The sequence below is a fragment of the Phoca vitulina genome, unplaced genomic scaffold (assembly GCF_004348235.1).
Source record: "Phoca vitulina isolate PV1807 unplaced genomic scaffold, GSC_HSeal_1.0 scaffold79, whole genome shotgun sequence".
In the NCBI taxonomy this organism is placed as follows: Eukaryota; Metazoa; Chordata; class Mammalia; order Carnivora; family Phocidae; genus Phoca; species Phoca vitulina.
In genome coordinates, this window is record NW_022589782.1 from 3,307,994 (window position 1) to 3,325,921 (window position 17,928).

Sequence of the window (17,928 nt, forward strand, 5' to 3'; positions counted from 1 at the left end):
GGGGGGCAGGCGGGGGGGCAGGCGGGGGGCAGGCGGAGCAGGCAGGAGGCAGGCGGGGGGGTAGGCGGGGGGCAGGCAGGGGGCAGGTGAGGCCAGAAACAAGGCGGGCATCCCTACGACCAAGAGAAACACGTTGCCTGTCCCCGGCATGTAGATGTGTTTAAGCTGCCGACTGCTCTTGTTTAAATCAAGAACACCTTGCGTCTCCTCTTTGCCGTGAATTTGGAGGAAGGACCATGTGAGTGGGCAGGCTCGGGCCGCGAGCCCCGGCGGCTCGGGAGGGGGTCTGCCAGAAGGAGCCCCAGCATGCTACGGGCTTGTGTAACAGTAGGACTTAGACAAATCAAAATGTTCTCATTTCCTTCACTTTTCTTATGAAAAATTTAACATACCCCCCCAAAAGAGAGACTAGAATAAGGAATCCCTGGGCACCCATCACCCCAGTCGAGGAAGTCAAGGTTTGCCTCTCTCGGTTCCTCTGTGGAAAAGCCACGTAAAGCAATTCCAGATGCACAGGGCCGTTCATTCCACACGCACGCAGCCTGGGGGGACAAAGGCTGGTTCCTGCAGGAGAACATGGCCCCCTCACCCTTCTGTTCATGGGGCCCGCGGCTGGGCTGTCCTCTGAAGCCCGCTGCACCCCCTTGCCAGCCGCGGCTGCCGGCGGGAATGTGGTCAGCTTCCTCCGTCCTTCAGAGCAGCGGCCAGACAGCGGACCTGCGGGGTCCTGCCCCAGGGGAGGGGCGCGTCCTGCAGGTACCCAGGCCTTTCTTTTCCAGGCCCACCTGGGTGCTCAGTTGGGATTTGTTGGCTCATTATATGAAGCAATTAATGTGCAGCCTGAAAAGCACTTATATATTTTGGATTCAAAATGCTGCCGTCTCCCAAGAAACCCTGTGCCGTTGCGTTATCCAAAGTCAGTTCCCCCCTTTTGTCCCCAGTGTGCACACGTTCTTCACCCATCCAGTGAGAGATTGAACGTAAGGTAGACGTGTCTTCTGGGGGCTTCAGCAGCTGGGAGGCAGACCGCGGCTTCCTGTTCTGTCCGGTCTGGTGCCTCCCAACCAGCTCCCCTGCGGGGGGCGTGTAGAAGGCCCCAGCAGGACCCCAGGGCCAACCGGCACCTACCAAGCAACAATTCCCATGTTTCTGTTCTTAGTAAAACAGAATAAAACACGAGCAAGAAGGGTATCCTTCTTCAGAGCAACTTTTAAGTGAACCTTTTCTATTCGTTTCTCAAAAAACGTATCTAGAGATGGGGCCAGTGTTCTGCTCAGTTTTGCTGGAGGCAGGAACACAGCACAGTGCAGCCCTCGGGGAGGCCTGGTGTGGCAGAGGCCAGGGGGGAGCACTTGCAGCAGGAGGTTTCCATGCAGGAGTGGACAGAATCCAGCACCGGGTGGGAGTGCAGAGGAGTCCGCTCACGGGGCTCATGGGCTTGGACTGTGCCCCGGGGCTAACGTGGGGCCACCGAAGGCTTTTAGGAAGGGACCGTTTGTTTCCATCGGAGGAAGATCTCCCTGGTGACAATGTGCAGAAGGGATGGGGGGAAGTCAGGAAGAGGCGAAGCCCCCGGAAGGGGTTGTAGGGGGGCAGCCGTGGTGGAGACGGTAAGGGGCCCCGGGGGAACATCTGGGAAGGAAGGCTGAGCGCTTGAGGATTGGACGATGTCCAGGCACATGGGTCCTTCCTCCCTTTCTCCCGGACAACATCCATAAGCAGATGAAATCGGGAGACATAGTGCGAAGGGTGGTGTGGACGGGCAAGGACAGGGCGAGCACTGGGACAGGGCAGTGAGGGTGCTAGAGGGGCCCGGCTGGTTCCGCCAGAGAAGGAGCAACCGCCAAGGAGCCCGTCATGCCTGAGCTCATGTCTGGGAAACTGGCCCCTCGACCGCCCTAACCCACACCAGCCGGGCACGTGGGGTTCATATTGCCCGCGATTTGAGGCTGCCCCACACATCCTTCCGCCCCACCCCTGGGCCGCGGACAGGCGGCAGGAGTCCCCATCCCGTGTGACCCTGTGTTCCTGTGCCCTTCAGCTCAAGTGGAAACCCCGTTCTACGAGGAGTGGTGGTTCCTCCTGGTGATGGCGCTCTGCAGCCTGATCGTCATCCTGCTGGTGGTGTTCGCCCTGGTCTTGCACGGGCAGAAGCGGACACACGGGAGCTGCAGCACAGGTGGGACGCCCGCCTTGTCCCCCCACCCCACCTCCAGATGCGCCCGTGCACTGGGAAGCCAGAAGGTCGATGTCTTCTGTCTCTCTCTCAGTCCGGGGTCTGTGGTGCGGGCATCCGCTTTGCATTCCGTTCGCCTGCGGGTGATAAAGTAGGTGCAGCTGGTTTCCTCTGGGAGGAGCTCCCTGCAGCAGCCAAGCGCCCTCGACCCCGGCGGCCCAGGGTCGGGTCCTGGCTCCTACCGCCAATGAGCCGTGCGTCTTGGATCCGTCACGTGGGTGGTGTGGGCCTCCCTGAGTCTGTTCCCTCATCTGCACCATTGCCCAAACGCAACAGTATTTTTGAATATGACACACAGAGCGTCGAACAGGTGAATCACCGTACTACTCAGTGTCACGAGCACAGCGAGCCGGGAGCGTCTCAGGAGCGTTGGTGCGGCTCCTGGAGCCGCGTGTGGAAACACGTGCAGGTGCCCCCAGAGGTCGGCTGCGCGTGTACCTCGCCTGACGCCCACGATCCAGCTGCAAGCCCTCTGACCCCGGCTCACCTTTGCATTCCCCAGCATAAGCCCCACGCCTGGCATATAGGAGGCGCTCAATAAGTGTTTGTTGCTACGTGAATCACCCCCAGCAGAGAAATGGACAGATGAACATGGGGCAAAGCTGGGCTCCATTTGTGGGAAGGTCGGGAACAACCCAAATGAGCGGAAGTTTCTAGAACACAGAACAGCGGTTGTCTCCTGGCAGAGAAGCATCAGCAGAGAAGGGCCGTGCGGGAACTCGGGTTCCGAGAGTGCTCTGTCCTGTGTCCCCAGCCGATGGTGCTCATGCACGTCACAGACACAGCAGCCCGGGGGCTCACGATCAGTACGCTCGATGTAGTCTAGTCTCCTCAGTTTTTAAAGGACTCTCGTAATGACCCGTGAGACCCGTTCCGTGCACCGTCAGAACGTAACTGCTCCAGACGGTGCTGTGTCCCCCCACGCTCACAGCTGTAGCTGGGCCATGCATGTGACCAGCTCCGCGACGTCACCGATGTCGCCACGGCGGCAGGTCCCCTGGCTGGAGCTGTGCCTACCAGCTCGTCTGTCTGTCTGTGCTTCTTAGGAAGGGGGATCCCTGATGGGGTCTCCCACAGACGAGTGGGCGCCTGAGCCCCCGGGGCTGAACGGCTCCCCCGGCCCCCGCCCCCCAGCACCATCCCTCACTGCGCCTGAAGGGTTAACAGAGCCAGGCACCTCGCCTAACATTAAGCAATTCGTCCCTCCAAGAAAAGATTTATTTTTTTCTGTATAAATTCACTTCTAACAAGTGTTCGTAAATCAGATTTTACTCCTATGGGATTTACTAGGTATGAACGGCATGTCATTTTACTGAGTTAACGCTATTACAGAATCCTGTGTCTGGCGCATAGAAGATCTCCCCGCTTTTCACTCCTTCTGCATCTGGAAAACAGGCCTGAAAAGACAGATTTGACCTGCAGCTTCTGATAGTCAGCCTCACCTGGAGTATTAATTTAACATCATAATTGAAGCCTAGGAAAAAAAAAAAAAAAACCTACTTGTCTACTAGCATGTCTGACTTGCTGCAAGGAACCATGCAGAGCCCAAACCTTCAAGATTACGGCCTGACCGCCTCCTGCTTGCTCCCCTCACACCACCGTCCTCAATGGGACTTCCTTTCTGAGAGTGGTTTTCACCTGCTCACCCTCTCAGCAGCCCAGATCCCACTGGCCAGCAGCCCCGTCCTCCTCCATCTGCTGGCCCGTGTTCTCTCGGCTTCCCCTGCTGCACGCACCTCGAGCATCTGGGCCCGTCGAGGGGCACTGGGTTCGTAGCAGAGAGGGCACCCTAGGGTTGTAATGAACCTGGAGCAGGCTCCTGTCCTGGAGGTGGGGACAGCGGGAGATAAACAGGTGAGGTCCCCACCTCCAGGAGCTGGGGTCGAGCCGGGGAAGATGGAAGGCAGACAGTAAGGAACAAGCCACTATGTCAAAAATGCACCACGGGGGAGGCTCTGCAGGCCTCTGGGAGCAGAGGAGGAGGAGAAGGAGGTCCGGAAGATTCTCTCTGGTCCCAGCACAGGGACAGCCCTGAGGACACGAAGCCATCGGAAATCCCTCAGCCCCTTTGGTTTCCCACAACTGCACTGTTATTCATTTGATCTACTGACATGTCTTAAAAAATGTTCTCCTATGTATCTATAAATTTATGATTTTTAAGTGGCTTTTAGTATATTGACGGACAAATGCAGTCATCACCACAGCCAATTCTAGAACATTTTCTCCACCCCAAAGATGCCCTGTTCCCTCCATGGCCCCCCTCCCCGTACATCTACTTTCTCCTTACTATTTTATTACATGGTCGTGAGTTTTTTATTTTGAAATGTATTCAATATTTAATTTCCCTGCTTTTTAAAAAAGGTTATGCATTCTGGAGACTCTTTCATAGAATACTGGTAAGAATACCAGTACTTTGGTGTCGGGCAAATAAACACGGAAATGCTCCAGTTTCACTGTCCGTAATGCGCGGCGTCCTCCCCAGCGTGCCCCGGTACCTCTGATGCCTTGCAAGCCCAGGCAGGTCTGGCCCGGCTCCGGGCTCTGCTTCCAGCAGGAGCTCAGTAAACACCCGCAAGCTGACCAGCTAGGGCTCGGCATCGCTGCGCCGGGCCCTTTCCTGGAACATCTGAACCCATCCTCCCATTCCGGCTGCAGGTAAGAGCATCTCCAACATGGAGGAGTCCGTGACACTGGACAACGGAGGGTTTGCTGCCTTGGAGCTCAACAGCCGCCACCTCAATGTCAAGAACACCTTCTCGAAGAAGAATGGGACCAGGTAGGGACACAGCAGCCGTCACCCCTCTGCCACGGTGGGGGTGCCGGCCACAGACATGCCGCCGTGCCCACGGGCACCCACCAAACCCCAACAGGGCAGCGTTGAGCCTGGGGGGAGAAGGAATGGCAGGGGCAGGGGGCATCCTGCATCCCTCTCTGGAGCTACAAAAAGAAGCATATCTCAGGCAGGAGGGGAGTGACCTCGGGAGCCCCCCACCCTCCCGGCTGGCCCCCTGGGGGCTGGCTGCACACGTACGATTAGGGAATTCCTACTCCACATGCCATCACGCAAAGCTGTGGCGGACTGACCATCAGCATGGATGTCCTCTCACCAATGTGACCGCGGCTGCAGGGCGGGTCAGGAGGCCCCCGGGGGAGGTGTCTGTGGCCAGAGCTGCCCTGAGCCCGCGTCCCTCCTTTGCGGCCCCGTCCTATCCTAGGTCCCCGCCGCGGCCCAGCCCCGGTGGGCTGCACTACTCAGACGAGGACATCTGCAACAAGTACAACGGAGCCGTGCTGACCGAGAGCGCCAACCTCAAGGAGAAGTCGGTGGACGCTTCGGAATCCGAGGTCAGTGGCTGCCGCCGCCATCCCCTACCTCTGTGACCAGCCCTCTGCCTTCCCGTGGCGCCGCCTCTCGGGTCCCGTCTGAGTCTCGCAGCCGCTCCGGGCAGCAGGGCCAGTGGGAAATGACTCCCTTTTATAGATGAGGAATTCCATGCTTCAGTTCCTTTGGGCCTGGAGGTCACGGGTACTGGGCCAACTCTCAGATCAATACCTCACCCAAAGTGCCTTCTGATCCCGAAGCTGGCTCACTTTCTGTTTGGCTTCCAGAAGTCAACCGTGTTTTCTGGTGGTGACCGTAGAACCTGGCCAGTAGACCCCAGCTGCAGGGGCGGACAGTCTGAGCCTGCAAAACCCACCGAACCCGGGACCCCAGCCCCGGCAGCCCCTTCCCCTCTGTCCTGCCCTGCTTCCTTGTGCTAAAGGGGGACTTAGCCACTGCCCTTCTGGGACCGTTACAGGGTCTGGGAAACTCTGACTTGTCCCTGTCCTCACTGAGCAGATGGACCAGGGAGATCTTGCCCCCGAGGAGTGCCCCCCACCTGGGACCCATGGGCCTGCATATGCGAGGCCCCCTGAGCGTCTGAGCACGCCCGGGGCAAGGCCTCCATCAGGGAGCAGTCAGGGGAGGATGTCGTCCGGGGGCAGCCGTGGGAGTCTCCTTCAGGGGCTCAGCCCCCCACACCCGGCCCCCGGGAGGTGCCTTTCCCCACAAGGGTGCTGCCTCGGTGCCTTGCATTTACGAGCAAAGCCAGCTAGAGCGGCAGTTAGAGAGGTGGTCCTCCATCAGTCCTAAACTTTTTTATTTCACATACGCCAAGTCTTGAGAGAGAGGAAAATCACCAAGCCATTTGCTGGACACGTAGGCGGGCCCCACCTCTTGGCATTCATACGCTAAATCAATATTTAATCTAAAATAAGTCTCACCTTCGTTTGGACCTGAATTCAGGCCTTATTAAGCCCTGAGGCTCAATAAAATGGCTTCTTTTAAATTGTGCTTTGTGTATGAACTCCAAGTGAGATGGGGCAGCGGTGGGTGTCGTGTGAGACCACGTCCGCTCCGCTCTGGGCTCTCTGTTTACAAAGGACGCCAGGCGCCCTGTCTGTCCCGTAGCCTCAGGCGTGGGGAAAACAAGCAGCACCGCAGAGGTCCGGAAAGGGACATTTGTCGGCAATTAAGGGGCTGTCAAGTGAAATGCAGCAAAAATGATCTGCCTCTTTGTGATAAGGAAATAGCAGCTTTCCTGGAGCTGTTCCGGCTGCTTGCACCAGAGCCACACGCTGGGAATGAGTGGGATGGCCTTCTAGCGGATACCGTCTGTGGCAGCAGTTAGAGACGCGTTCGCAGGGCCCCTGCACGGCGTCTGTCCGTAATTCCGGGGCCTGCGGCTGTCTGGGCCCACAGCCCTCCCACATTGGCCCTGCGGGTCGAGCTCGTGGCAGTGCAACACAGGGTAAGCACTAATTGAGCACCTACTGTGGGCCAGGCACACTCATCTCACGCTCAGCCATCTCAGACGTTGCCCCGTTGCCTTCTGTCCCGTGAGGTAGAGCGACTCTGCTCGTTGGCCAGCCGACAAGACTAAGCTGAGGTCATCCAGAGCTTGGCGGAGCCCCGGCCTCCACTGTCTCTTCCAGCTCAGCACCCCGGGGTCAGCAGCCCGGGTTGGATGCATGAGTTCTGAACTCTTTGTTCATGAAAGCATTCTCAGAATGGGTGGACGAGCCGCATCCAGTCTGTCTCTCCTCTCACACAAGTGGGCTGTTTTGAGATGCAAATTCAGCTGGTTTGATGGAGGATTATTAAGTGTATACAGGCCCTGAGCTCGGCATATACACAGGTGCATACACGCGCACATGCATGGATACCTACATACAAACACACACAGGCACAGAGGGTGGAGGACGGAGGGAGGGGCGGGGGTAGGGAGGGAAGAGGGGAGGAGGGCAGGTGTTGGAGAGAGGGGCGTGGAATTCACACTAAATCCTGCAAGGAGGTTGTCATGATCTTCATATAATAGAGGATAAAGCCGAAGCTTATGGAAGTTTTTATGTCTTCCCTGGACATGCACTGATGGGGGCAGGGGGGGAGGGGGGTCTTGAAAGGCATATCTGAGCACCGGGCTCCCAGTTCTGTCCCTCCCTGCAGACCTGCTGCACAGTTTTAGTTGTCCTAGCTCTAGGACTGTGGCTAAGCGCAAGGCCTGTGCCAGGAGGAAGGGGTTCCTTTTATAATTCCCACAGATGCCTCTCGTGGTTCCCAGTGCTTTTTGGGTCAAGGGCTCTATCAGGAACCTGATGAGAGGTTAGATGCTCTCTCTATATATGTGCAAAATTTCACCTAGGATCTGGGGGTCCAGGCCCCTGGAAAGCTCTGACCATCACCTCCAGCTGAAATTCCCATGCCTGGGTTCTATCTGCCCCCCGGGTCCTTGGGTAGATATAATGAGGCCCATCCTTTTTCCAGAGTTCTTCGCTTTATAATCTTGCTAGGTCCTGTCTTTGAACCTTATGCATTTGGGAGATTTGTAGGCGCTAAATATTCACGGGATCCCAACAGAGGGACGTGGGGACGTTCATCATCTCAGAAGTGCCAGCTCAGATGGCAGAGTTTGCTTTGAACCACATTTATTAAACAGCTTGATTGAGATGTAGTTCACATACCACAAATTCACCCATTTGGAACGTGGGTTATTTAGGAGTGTGTTTTTAATTTCCTCATATTTGTGAATTTCCCAAATGTCATTCTATTATTGATTTTTTAATTTTCTTCCATTGTGGCCCAGGAACATGCTTTGTATATTTTCAATCCTGTTAAATGTGTTGAGTCTTGTTTTATGGTCTGTGCCAGGAGAATGTTTCATATGCACTTGAAAAGAGCGTGTTATTCTGCAGTTGTGTGGAGTGCTCTGTATGTGTCTGTGGGGTCTGGTTGATTCCCAGTGTTGTGGAAGTCACCTGGGTTTTTGATCTTCTGCCATCCACTAATGTATTGAAGTCTTCAACTATTATTGAATTGTCTATTTCTCATTCGAATTCTGTCAATTTGTGTATTTTGGGGCTCTGTCTTCAGGTAGATATATGTATATGATAGTTAGGTCTCCTAGATGGATTGATCCTTTTGTTAATACAGTATGTCCCTCTGTCTCTGGTAACAATTTTGTCTTCAAGATTATTTTGTCTGATATTACTCAGCCACTCCGGTTCTCTTTTGGTTACTGATGACGTGGTGTTTCATTTCCATTCTTTTACTTTCAACCTGTTTGTGTCTTTTAATCTAAAATGTATCTCTTACACATAGTGTGTAGCTGGGTGCATATCAGTTTTGTTCTGCCAATCTCTGCCTTTTGACTAGATTGTTTAATCCATTCACATTTAATGTAATTACTGCTATGGTAGAATTTACATCTGCCGTTTTGATATTTGTCTTTTGTATGTCTCATATCTTTATTCCTCTTTTTCTCCCACTTCTTTTTTAAGTGAAAATTTTCTAGTGTACCTTCTTAATTTGCTTATTTTTGCTTCTACTCTATTTTTTCAGTTATTTTTGTTAGTCGTTGCTCTAGTATTAACATTTACTTAAGATTTATACTAGGGGCGCCTGGGTGGCTCAGTTGGTTAAGCATCCAACTCTTGATTTCAGCTTAGGTCATGATCTCAGGGTCCTGGGATCGAGGTCCACATCAGGCTCTGTGCTCAGCAGGGAGTCTGTCTGCTTGAAATTCTTTCCCTCTGCCCCCCCCAATCCTCCAGCTCATGTGCTCTCTCTCTCCTCTCTCTCTCTCTCTCTCTCACACACACACACACACACACACAAATAAATAAGTCTTTAAAAAAAAATATTTCTACTAAATCTCAGTGACATGTAGAAACTTTATTCCTATACAACTCTATGGCGTCCTCCCCTTTCTGTGCTATTATTATACACATTATGTCTGTATGTCCATACTGTTACAAACTCAAGAATACATTTTTATAGTTACTACTTTACAGAACTATATGTCTTTGAAGGAAGTCGAGGGAGGAAAGGAGAGCAAGTATATTTCTGGAGTTTACCATGATAGCCTGCTTACGTACTTTTTCTGGTCCTCTTCATTTCTTCTTGTGGATTCAAGTCACCATTGGGTGCCATTTCTTCACCTTCTCCTCTGTGCTGTTATTGTTAAATATGTTACATTTCTACACATTACAGGCCCAACAATACAATCATATACATATTTTATGAAATTGCTTTTTAACTCAGATAAGAGAAGAAAGGGGAAGACATATGCAATCATACTATCTCTTATAACTACTCATGTGTGATCATCTTTGTTGGTACATTCTGTCTTTTCGTGTGAATTTGAATTTCTGTCTGTATTGTTTGCTTTCAACCTGTCGGTCTTCCTTGGGTATCTCTTGTAAGGCAAGTTGGCTAGCAAAGAATTTTCCTGTTTCTGTTTATCTCAGAATGTCTTTATTTCACCTTTGTTTTCTAAAGTAGTTCTGCTGAACAGACGATTCTTGGTTGGCAGTTTTTATTCAACGCTTTGACTATGTTGCCCCATTGCCTTCTGTCCCCCAGTTTTTTTCTGACTAGAAGCCAACTCTTAATATTATGTGAGTTCCCTTGTCCATGATTTCAAGAGTTTCTGTCTTTGTGTTTTTGACTGTGAGGTGTCTGGGTGTGGACTTGGTTCAATTTATCTTACTGGGTGTTTATGGAGCTTTTGGGGTGTGTGGATTAATGCTTTTGGTCAAATCTGGAAAGTTTTAAGTCATTTCTTCACCTGTTTTTTTCTGCCTCTTTTTTGCTCCTCTCAACCCAGTGCTGTCATGAGGGTCTCGCGTCCCAGTGCTCTGTACCTTTATCAGATTCTCTCTTCTTCTGTTGTTGTTCTTTCTTGTATGTGTTCATTCTTTTTTCTCTGTGTTTCAGATTGCATAATCTCTGTCGATATCTCCACGTGCCTTGATTCTTTCCTCTGCCAGACCCAGCGTACCATGGGGCCCCTCTGTTGATTTGTTCATTTTGGCTATTGTATTTTTCAATGCCAAAACTTCTCATTTGGTTCTTTTTAAGTAATTTCTATCTCTATTGAATTTCTTTGCTGGGTGCAATATTGTCATCTTACTTTCATTCTTTAAACATAGCTTCCTTTCGTTCTGTGAATATATCATAATAGCTGCTTCAAGAGTCTTTGTCTGCCAACATTTGGGCCTCCTCAGAGGCTGCCTGATTTTTGCCCCATGTATGGAACACAATGTCCTGGTTTTTTTTTTCTTTAAATAGATCATTTTAGTTAATATATTGTGCCAACTCTGAATACTGATATCCTCCACCCCAAGGATTATTCTTGTTGTTTGCTTATTTGCTTATTTCTTGCTTAATGACTTGGCTGGACTAGTGCAGTGGAAATCGGGTTCCTCCGCAGTGTGGACTCTGATGCCCCTTTTTTTTTTTTTTTTTAAAGATTTTATTTATTTATTTGACAGAGGGAGAGAGACAGCTAGAGAGGGAACACAAGCAGGGGGAGTGGGAGAGGGAAAAGCAGGCTTCCCACTGAGCAGGGAGCCCGATGCGGGGCTCGATCCCAGGACCCTGGGATCATGACCTGAGCTGAAGGCAGACGCTCAACAACTGAGCCACCCAGGCGCCCCTATTTTACCTTTTTTTTTTTTTTAAGATTTTATTTATTTATTTGACAGAGAGAGACAGCTAGAGAGGGAGCACAAGCAGGGGGAGTGGGAGAGGGAGAAGCAGGCTCCCTACTGAGCAGGGAGCCCGATGCGGGGATCAATCCCAGGACCCAGGGACTGCGACCTGAGCCGAAGGCAGACGCCCAATGACTGAGCCCCCCAGGCGCCCCCCCTGATGCCCTTCCTGAGAGGCACAGCCTTGGGGATGCATTCGGGCCCCTGAATACCAGGGATGACCATGGTCCCAGCCAGGCTTTCTCTGTCTCTTTTTCTCACCCCCGTTAAGATTCTGGACGGTCTATCGCTGTTGGTATCACACCCAGCTCTTAACCTCCACCGCTGGCTGGCTCTATTATTTTTCACAGTGCCCGGGGCTCTACATTACTCCATAGCTTGATCCAATTAAAGTGCAGCCCTTTTGAGGGGCAAGATGTTGTCAATCCGAATTTTGCTCTGCTCCCAAGAGAGTTCTCCTGAGCTGTCTCTCTTTCCCCGGTTCTCTCTGTTAAACTTCTGGCTGGTTGATTGCTTCACTTGTTACAATCATGGAACTACCAGCTTCCTCATAATTTCTCACCCCAAAGGACTCCGCTGTTTTCAGCAATGCCCTTAGGCATGATCTGTTCCCAACAAAGCCATTCCCCTTAGGAGAACTCTGGAGCTCTCTGTTCTAATGGACTGTCTCTCTGCACTCTGTGGGACTTCCGTGTCACAGCACCAAAGCTGGGGGTGGGGACAGTGGCCCCCTCCTCCCATAGTGACGCACCAACTGCACAAGTAGGGCACTGGGTGGAGATGGTAGTCCCTGGGCTTCTGAGCTGGCCCTTCTCCATGTCAGACGTCTTCCCTACAAGCTATCCGAGGCAGGGGCAATGCGGGCTCAGGATTCTCAAGTGGTGTAGACCAACCAGCCTATGGGTGAAGACAGGGTGAGGAAGGGAACCCAGTTCTCTTGGCCATACCGGCCTGGGATAGAGCTTCCGTCACGCTGAGCCGGGGATCGGGGGGGGGGGGGGGGGTTGATGCAGGTCACAGTTCAAGTGCCTCTGACTCTTGCTGTTCTTAGTGAAATTTAGATTTTTGTGGAATAAATCTTTCTCCATTTGCTATATGTCCTTGCCACTATTTCCAGAGACTTTAAATGCCTGTTTATAAAATAACTTTCCCCAGTTAAATCATTGTCCCACCGGGAAGAGAATCTGCTGGCTCCTCACCAGCCATTCTGGAAACACCTTTTCCATTCGTAATTGATGGTTCTGATATTCAGAGGGGAGAAGCATGGGCTCCCTAAATCTGGCAATGATGACTTCTGGCCTAGCCCCTGGACCCCAAATTCACAGAAACAGAGTCAAAGTAGGTAACTGTAGACAGAGCCCTCAGAGAGATAAGCAAGGGTCCCAGAGAGAAGGACCCAGGAGTGGGCAGCAACACAATACACCAGGGGCACCTATCTCAAATAGGACTGGATTTAGATTCCAGATACTACTCCTCTCGACCAGAGGCAGCTTCTAGGTTTAAATAGACTGCATGCTGAGATGTCAGAGGTGAAGAGTAAGGCACGTTCTGGGCCCTGGGCTTCATCAAGGGTTTGATGCCCTCCCCTCCTGCCCACCCTCCTCTGCAGAGCCCCAGGAGATAAGGAGCCCGAAACCCTACAAGGTCTTGGCTGGAAGTACTCTTCTGCAAAGCTGTTATTTCACTAAGAAGCTAGCGATGCTGTCCCTTTCTCCCCAGGGTATTTTTTTTAACCGTTTTCAGGAATATTGCTTAAAGTGGAAATTCTGCGAATGGGTTCACAGGAGCCCCAGAACCTGCCTGATTGGAGCCACTGTGAGTCAGGCTGCTGGTGTTGTATGACCCCTGCAGCGGCTCTTTCTCTTTCTCCGGTTTGGAATAAGAGGGTCTGTCACCGGGTTTTCACACAACTGCATATCAGGACTACTATTCGAATCGCATGATAAAAACTGTTTTCAAAATCCAAATAAACAGTTTTCAAAATCTCTCCTGCTCCAACCAACTTAGACCTCATATCTAATTAATTCCCTGTTAATATTTGACTCTTTCATCTTGCAAATATAATACCGAAAGTGTTGAGATTATCTCTATTAGCTGCTTGCCAGGCATCTGTGCACCTTTAGAAACTGCCACCACGTCCAATCACCTGCTGTCCTTCTCTGGTTTCCTGGGAAACCAACACACATCACTACTTCATATCACACAGGAAACTTAAAAAGAAAGGACCCTGCAGCATTGCCTTTTTGTCAATAATTCTAACTCACTAAAATACATCCCCATTAAAAAATAATAATGTCACATAAACAATAAACAGAGCAGGCAGCAGGAGGAAGGATGGCATTTTGATTCAGTGCTCTCTCGCGGAGATCATGTCGAGGGCTTAGCAGGAGCCAGGAGGCCAGGCTTACGTGTCATGTGACCCTCCACTCTTACGCTCCTGTCTCTCCTGTCTTTCTGCAGGATGGTCTTCTCCCCTCACAGGTGCTGTTGGCTGGGTCTCTGGGCCCTGCCCACTCAGGACACAGAGCCGGCCGCCCAGCTTTGCCCCATAAAGAAAACTGCTCTTCCGCATGCAGTGCAGAGTCCCAGGGAGGATTCTGATTAGCCAATCACTGTTTAATGAGGGACAGGCCATTCAGCCCACGGACAAGGACAGGTAGAGAAGGATCACTTCCTGAAGTTCGTTCGGGAAGGTCAAAGCCCAGACAGGCACGTTGGGACGTCACTGTGAGCCGGACAGCCACCCACCTGTCTCCTGCCGGGGCCCTTCTCAGCACCCACATCTGTCACAGACCCCGTCTCCACTCCGTAGGACTTTGAGGTCTGTGGTTGAGAAAACATATAATGCTGTAGCTTCTGAGCCATCTCCAGTGAGACTCGATCGTTCACCACGTAAACAAGCATACGGGTGTGGGACACGGGATACATCCATCCTCTAAGCCGGGCTGGACGTGCCCGTGGAAAGACTGCCTCCTGCAAGAACGCGGGAGTCCCTTCTAGACCAGACAGCCCCCCCTCCCCCGGCTGCCACCTGGTGACTGTGAGCCCAGCTTCTCCATGACCCAACAGCTGCAGGAGGAGGGGTGGGCAGGGGTCGCAAGACCGGGGAGACGCGGGCCCTGGGCAGGTCTGCCGAGGCGGACGCCTGCATGTGGCCGTTTCCCCCGATCAGAGGCCTGACCCTTTAGGCAGCTGGCCTGGAAGGTGTCCCGACGTGTTTCTAAAGAGGCTTTATTCTGCCACCTTTGGCTGTGATACCCGCGCTGGGTCTGGCCCGGCTCTCTCCCCGACCGGTCTGACCCAGGGAGGTGGCGTGCTTGTGTGGGTCTCGGTCCTTTGGGACACAAAGCGAGGAGATTGACTCCTGTCGCTCCTTCGCACGCTTTTGCTCACACGTATCCTTCGCGGTTGGGACGGGCGGTGCGCAGGGCGGCCTCCGAGCACCAGAGGGTACGGTGTGAGGAGGCTGAAAATCTGGAATCTTACCTTCAGTCTTCACGTAACCACGACCCCTGACCCCAGCTGGTGTGCGACCTGCTGTCATCATCCTGAGTGTTCTGTGCCTTTCTCGAGGGGGGCTGCCCCCGACGCATCTCCACAGGAACTCTTTGCTCCTGAGCTTGCAGATCTTAGAGCCAAGATGGGTGTGTGAAGGAGGGACAAACCCAGCTCAGGGGCCGATAACATAGACTCCACCTGATCCTTCAGGTGACCTTTGCCCTTGTTCCTGCCGGACTCAGTGTACACAGAGCTTTGCCTCCTAAGCCCCTCGAGGCCGCTGGAAAACAGAGGAGGAAACAGACTTCAGCTGCCGGAATTACAGCTGCCCCATCTCTTATCTGCAGCCCCCGAGGCCAGGTCCCTTGAAGAACTCAGCGTTTTTCGGCTGTGGGCATACGTTGACCATTAGGTCACGTCCCCAGCAGGGTCGGGGCAGCAATCTCCGACCAAACTACATTAGCATTTCTGCAGCAAAACCGAGCACTATTCACGCTAAATAGTTTGACGTCAGTTCAGCTCGGGATTAGCTGCCAAATTAGCCCAACGCGGGCCAGGCTTTGCCGCCAGATGAGTTCCAGAAACAGCTTTTGGTTTTCAGAGCTCGGTGGGTCTGGGAATGACGGGTGGGGGGTTGTGAGTGGGCTCAGCCGACAGGAAGGCGAGGCAGCGGGAGCCTCGGGGCTACAAGGCCCGGGCGCGGCTCCCACCCCGCCTGGGACACTGGGCAGCTCGCCGGCTCTCTGAGCCTCTCTCTTCACCCCTAAAATAGGAATAAAACTCTGCAGCTCACAGGCCGCTGTGCAGTGTCAGAGCCTCTTGGCTCTCTTGTCACCATCACTGTCCAATTATGGAGGGGCTGGACGCTCTCTGCATCCTGGGATGTGTCAGGAGGGGACCTTCATCAGCCCTGCGTTTGCATGAGCTCTGACACCGTAAAAAGCAGAAGAACCACAGATGCATTCAGCTGCCAGCCGCTGATTGAGCCATAACATAAACAGTTTACATTTCACGTCCTGAGAAGTCCCAAATCTGTGACTTACTGTTACTTTCCTGTAAGTATTCGAGTGAGAGCCAGATTCTCAGTCTGCGTCTGGAAAATCCCAGGAGGCTCCGGCTCCCCTCGACGTCCACAGGGACTTCTGCCCACTTTCGTAGGCTTACAGGACACAGCGCCAGCTCCGGGGTGGAGGACAGTGTGAGTCCCCCATCGAGCTTCCTGCGTGGGGGTGATGTGGACCATGCCCTCCCCATCAGATGAGGGAGGGTGGCTCAGAGCACCAAGGGACGCTCTCTGGCTTTCATGAGTCTCTCTACAGACGGCACGTAGAATGGGGGCCAGCAGTCGGCTCTCCCCGCCTTCCCTGCCCTCACTCCGGCCTGGCCACCGATCAGAATCCCCCCAGAGCTTCTAAGAAACGCACATTCCCGGCCCCTGCCCCAGACCCTCACCATCAAGACAGCAGAAACCACACCCAGTGATCTGTGCTCTCCCAAAACTTCCCTGGTGATTCTGAGACAGCCTTCAGGGGCCTCCTGACACCCTCTAGGGAGAGGAAAAAGGGCAGAGCTCAGGCAGGGCCCAGAGAGGAGGTGTGAGGAGCGGCAGGGTCAGAGCCCAGCCAGGGCATCGGGAACGGGAGAGGCTTTACCCAGCCACAGGCTCCCGTCCCCCCCACCCCACCCCTTGAACTTGAAAGGCTGGCAGGCACACGTCTCTGGACCTGTTTTTGGCGTATTTGAGGTGTCCGTGGCCTCTGCTCGGTCCCCGGTGGTGCGGGCAGGAGCCCACTGTGTTTTCAGGGTGTGGGGCCTGGCTCTGCCCCTGGCTGCACCCCGGCAGGTGGCAGAGCTCCCCAGGGTGCGGGAAGCTCCCAGGGCCACGGAGCAGCTCTGGGGCAGGGGAAGGGGGGCCTCCACTGTCTTGGGAAAACGGCCTCACCCACTGCCCCTGCTAGCAGTGCTTCCAGTGATTTAAAGTCGACCCCCGGAAACCAGGAAATAGAGTTTTGCTTCAAGAATATGAACACAGAGGGGCGCCTGGGTGGCTCAGTCGTTAAGCGTCTGCCTTCGGCTCAGGTCATGGTCCCAGGGTCCTGGGATCGAGCCCCGCATCGGGCTCCCTGCTCAGCGGGAAGCCTGCTTCTCCCTCTCCCGCTCCCCCTGCTTGTGTTTCCTCTCGCTGTGTCTCTCTCTGTCAAATAAATAAATAAAATCTTTAAAAAAAAAAAATATATGAACACAGAAACGCCGTGGACTAAACGTTCTTAACGGAAACTGCGGATTTATGTGATAAAAAGAAAGGGAGAGAAACCCTCTCAGACTGGCCTTCACGCGTCAACAGGGCGGGCTCTTGTGTACCGCTCGGCAAGGGGCCAGGTCTCTCTAGGGCCTGGGGGGCCAGGGCTGGGTGGCTCCGTTAGACCTCATGGCTCACTCGGGCCTCGATCCTCGGCAGCCTCCCCACAGAGGTGTGCATGGAGGTGACAGCACGTGGAATTTGTATCCCATGGAGGATACCCCTTCCTCGCCTCCGCGTGGCTCAGGGCCCACTCCCTGTGGTCTGGCCAGCCTACACCGCAGGGTCGGGCAAGCCCACTGGGCCCCACCATACGGGCCTTCTGCCCCGTGAGGACACAGAGAGCCCCCTGGAGGCCATGGAGACCTGTCCTGGGGCCAGAGGGCAGTGTGGACCCCTCCTGGGACAGGCTCAGCACACGGAGGGGTTGGGAGCAGCTGGGACAGCACATTGTCCCTGCGTGAACACAGCGGAGCTGCCGAGCTCAGCCAGGCGTCTGCGGGCGGCGGTCAGGCTGGGGAGGTGTGGGCGCACCTCGTGTGGAGGGTGGGAGTGGGGGGAGGAAGGGGAAGAGGGCGGGAACGGACACAGACCTTCCCACTTTGGGTCGTGAATGCTACTCCTGCGTTCTGGCCACTCCCTGCTTCCAGCTCAGCCCGGCTGCCTGTGGCCGCATCCCTGCCACGCTCCCCCATGGCTGCCCCCACGCTCCCCCGTGACTGCCCTCCCCTGTGGCCACCGGTCCCCCCAGGGCTGTCCTCCCCCTCCCTCCAGGCCACCCCATCCCCTCCCCCATGCTCACCCTCCCCCCAGGGCTGTCCTCCCCCTCCCTCCAGGCCACCCCATCCCCTCCCCCATGCTC

General features: G+C 53.8%; 1 protein-coding gene across 1 annotated transcript in view; it reads left to right on the forward strand.

The window, feature by feature from the left end:
* SDK1 (sidekick cell adhesion molecule 1) overlaps positions 1–17,928 on the forward strand; it is an 860,571-nt gene that overhangs the window by 838,735 nt on the left and 3,908 nt on the right. Inside the window, exons 43-45 of the mRNA XM_032394092.1 lie at positions 2,042–2,179; positions 4,892–5,012; positions 5,452–5,581. Coding sequence (XP_032249983.1) covers positions 2,042–2,179; positions 4,892–5,012; positions 5,452–5,581 — 389 coding nt within the window. The remainder of the gene's footprint in view (positions 1–2,041; positions 2,180–4,891; positions 5,013–5,451; positions 5,582–17,928) is intronic.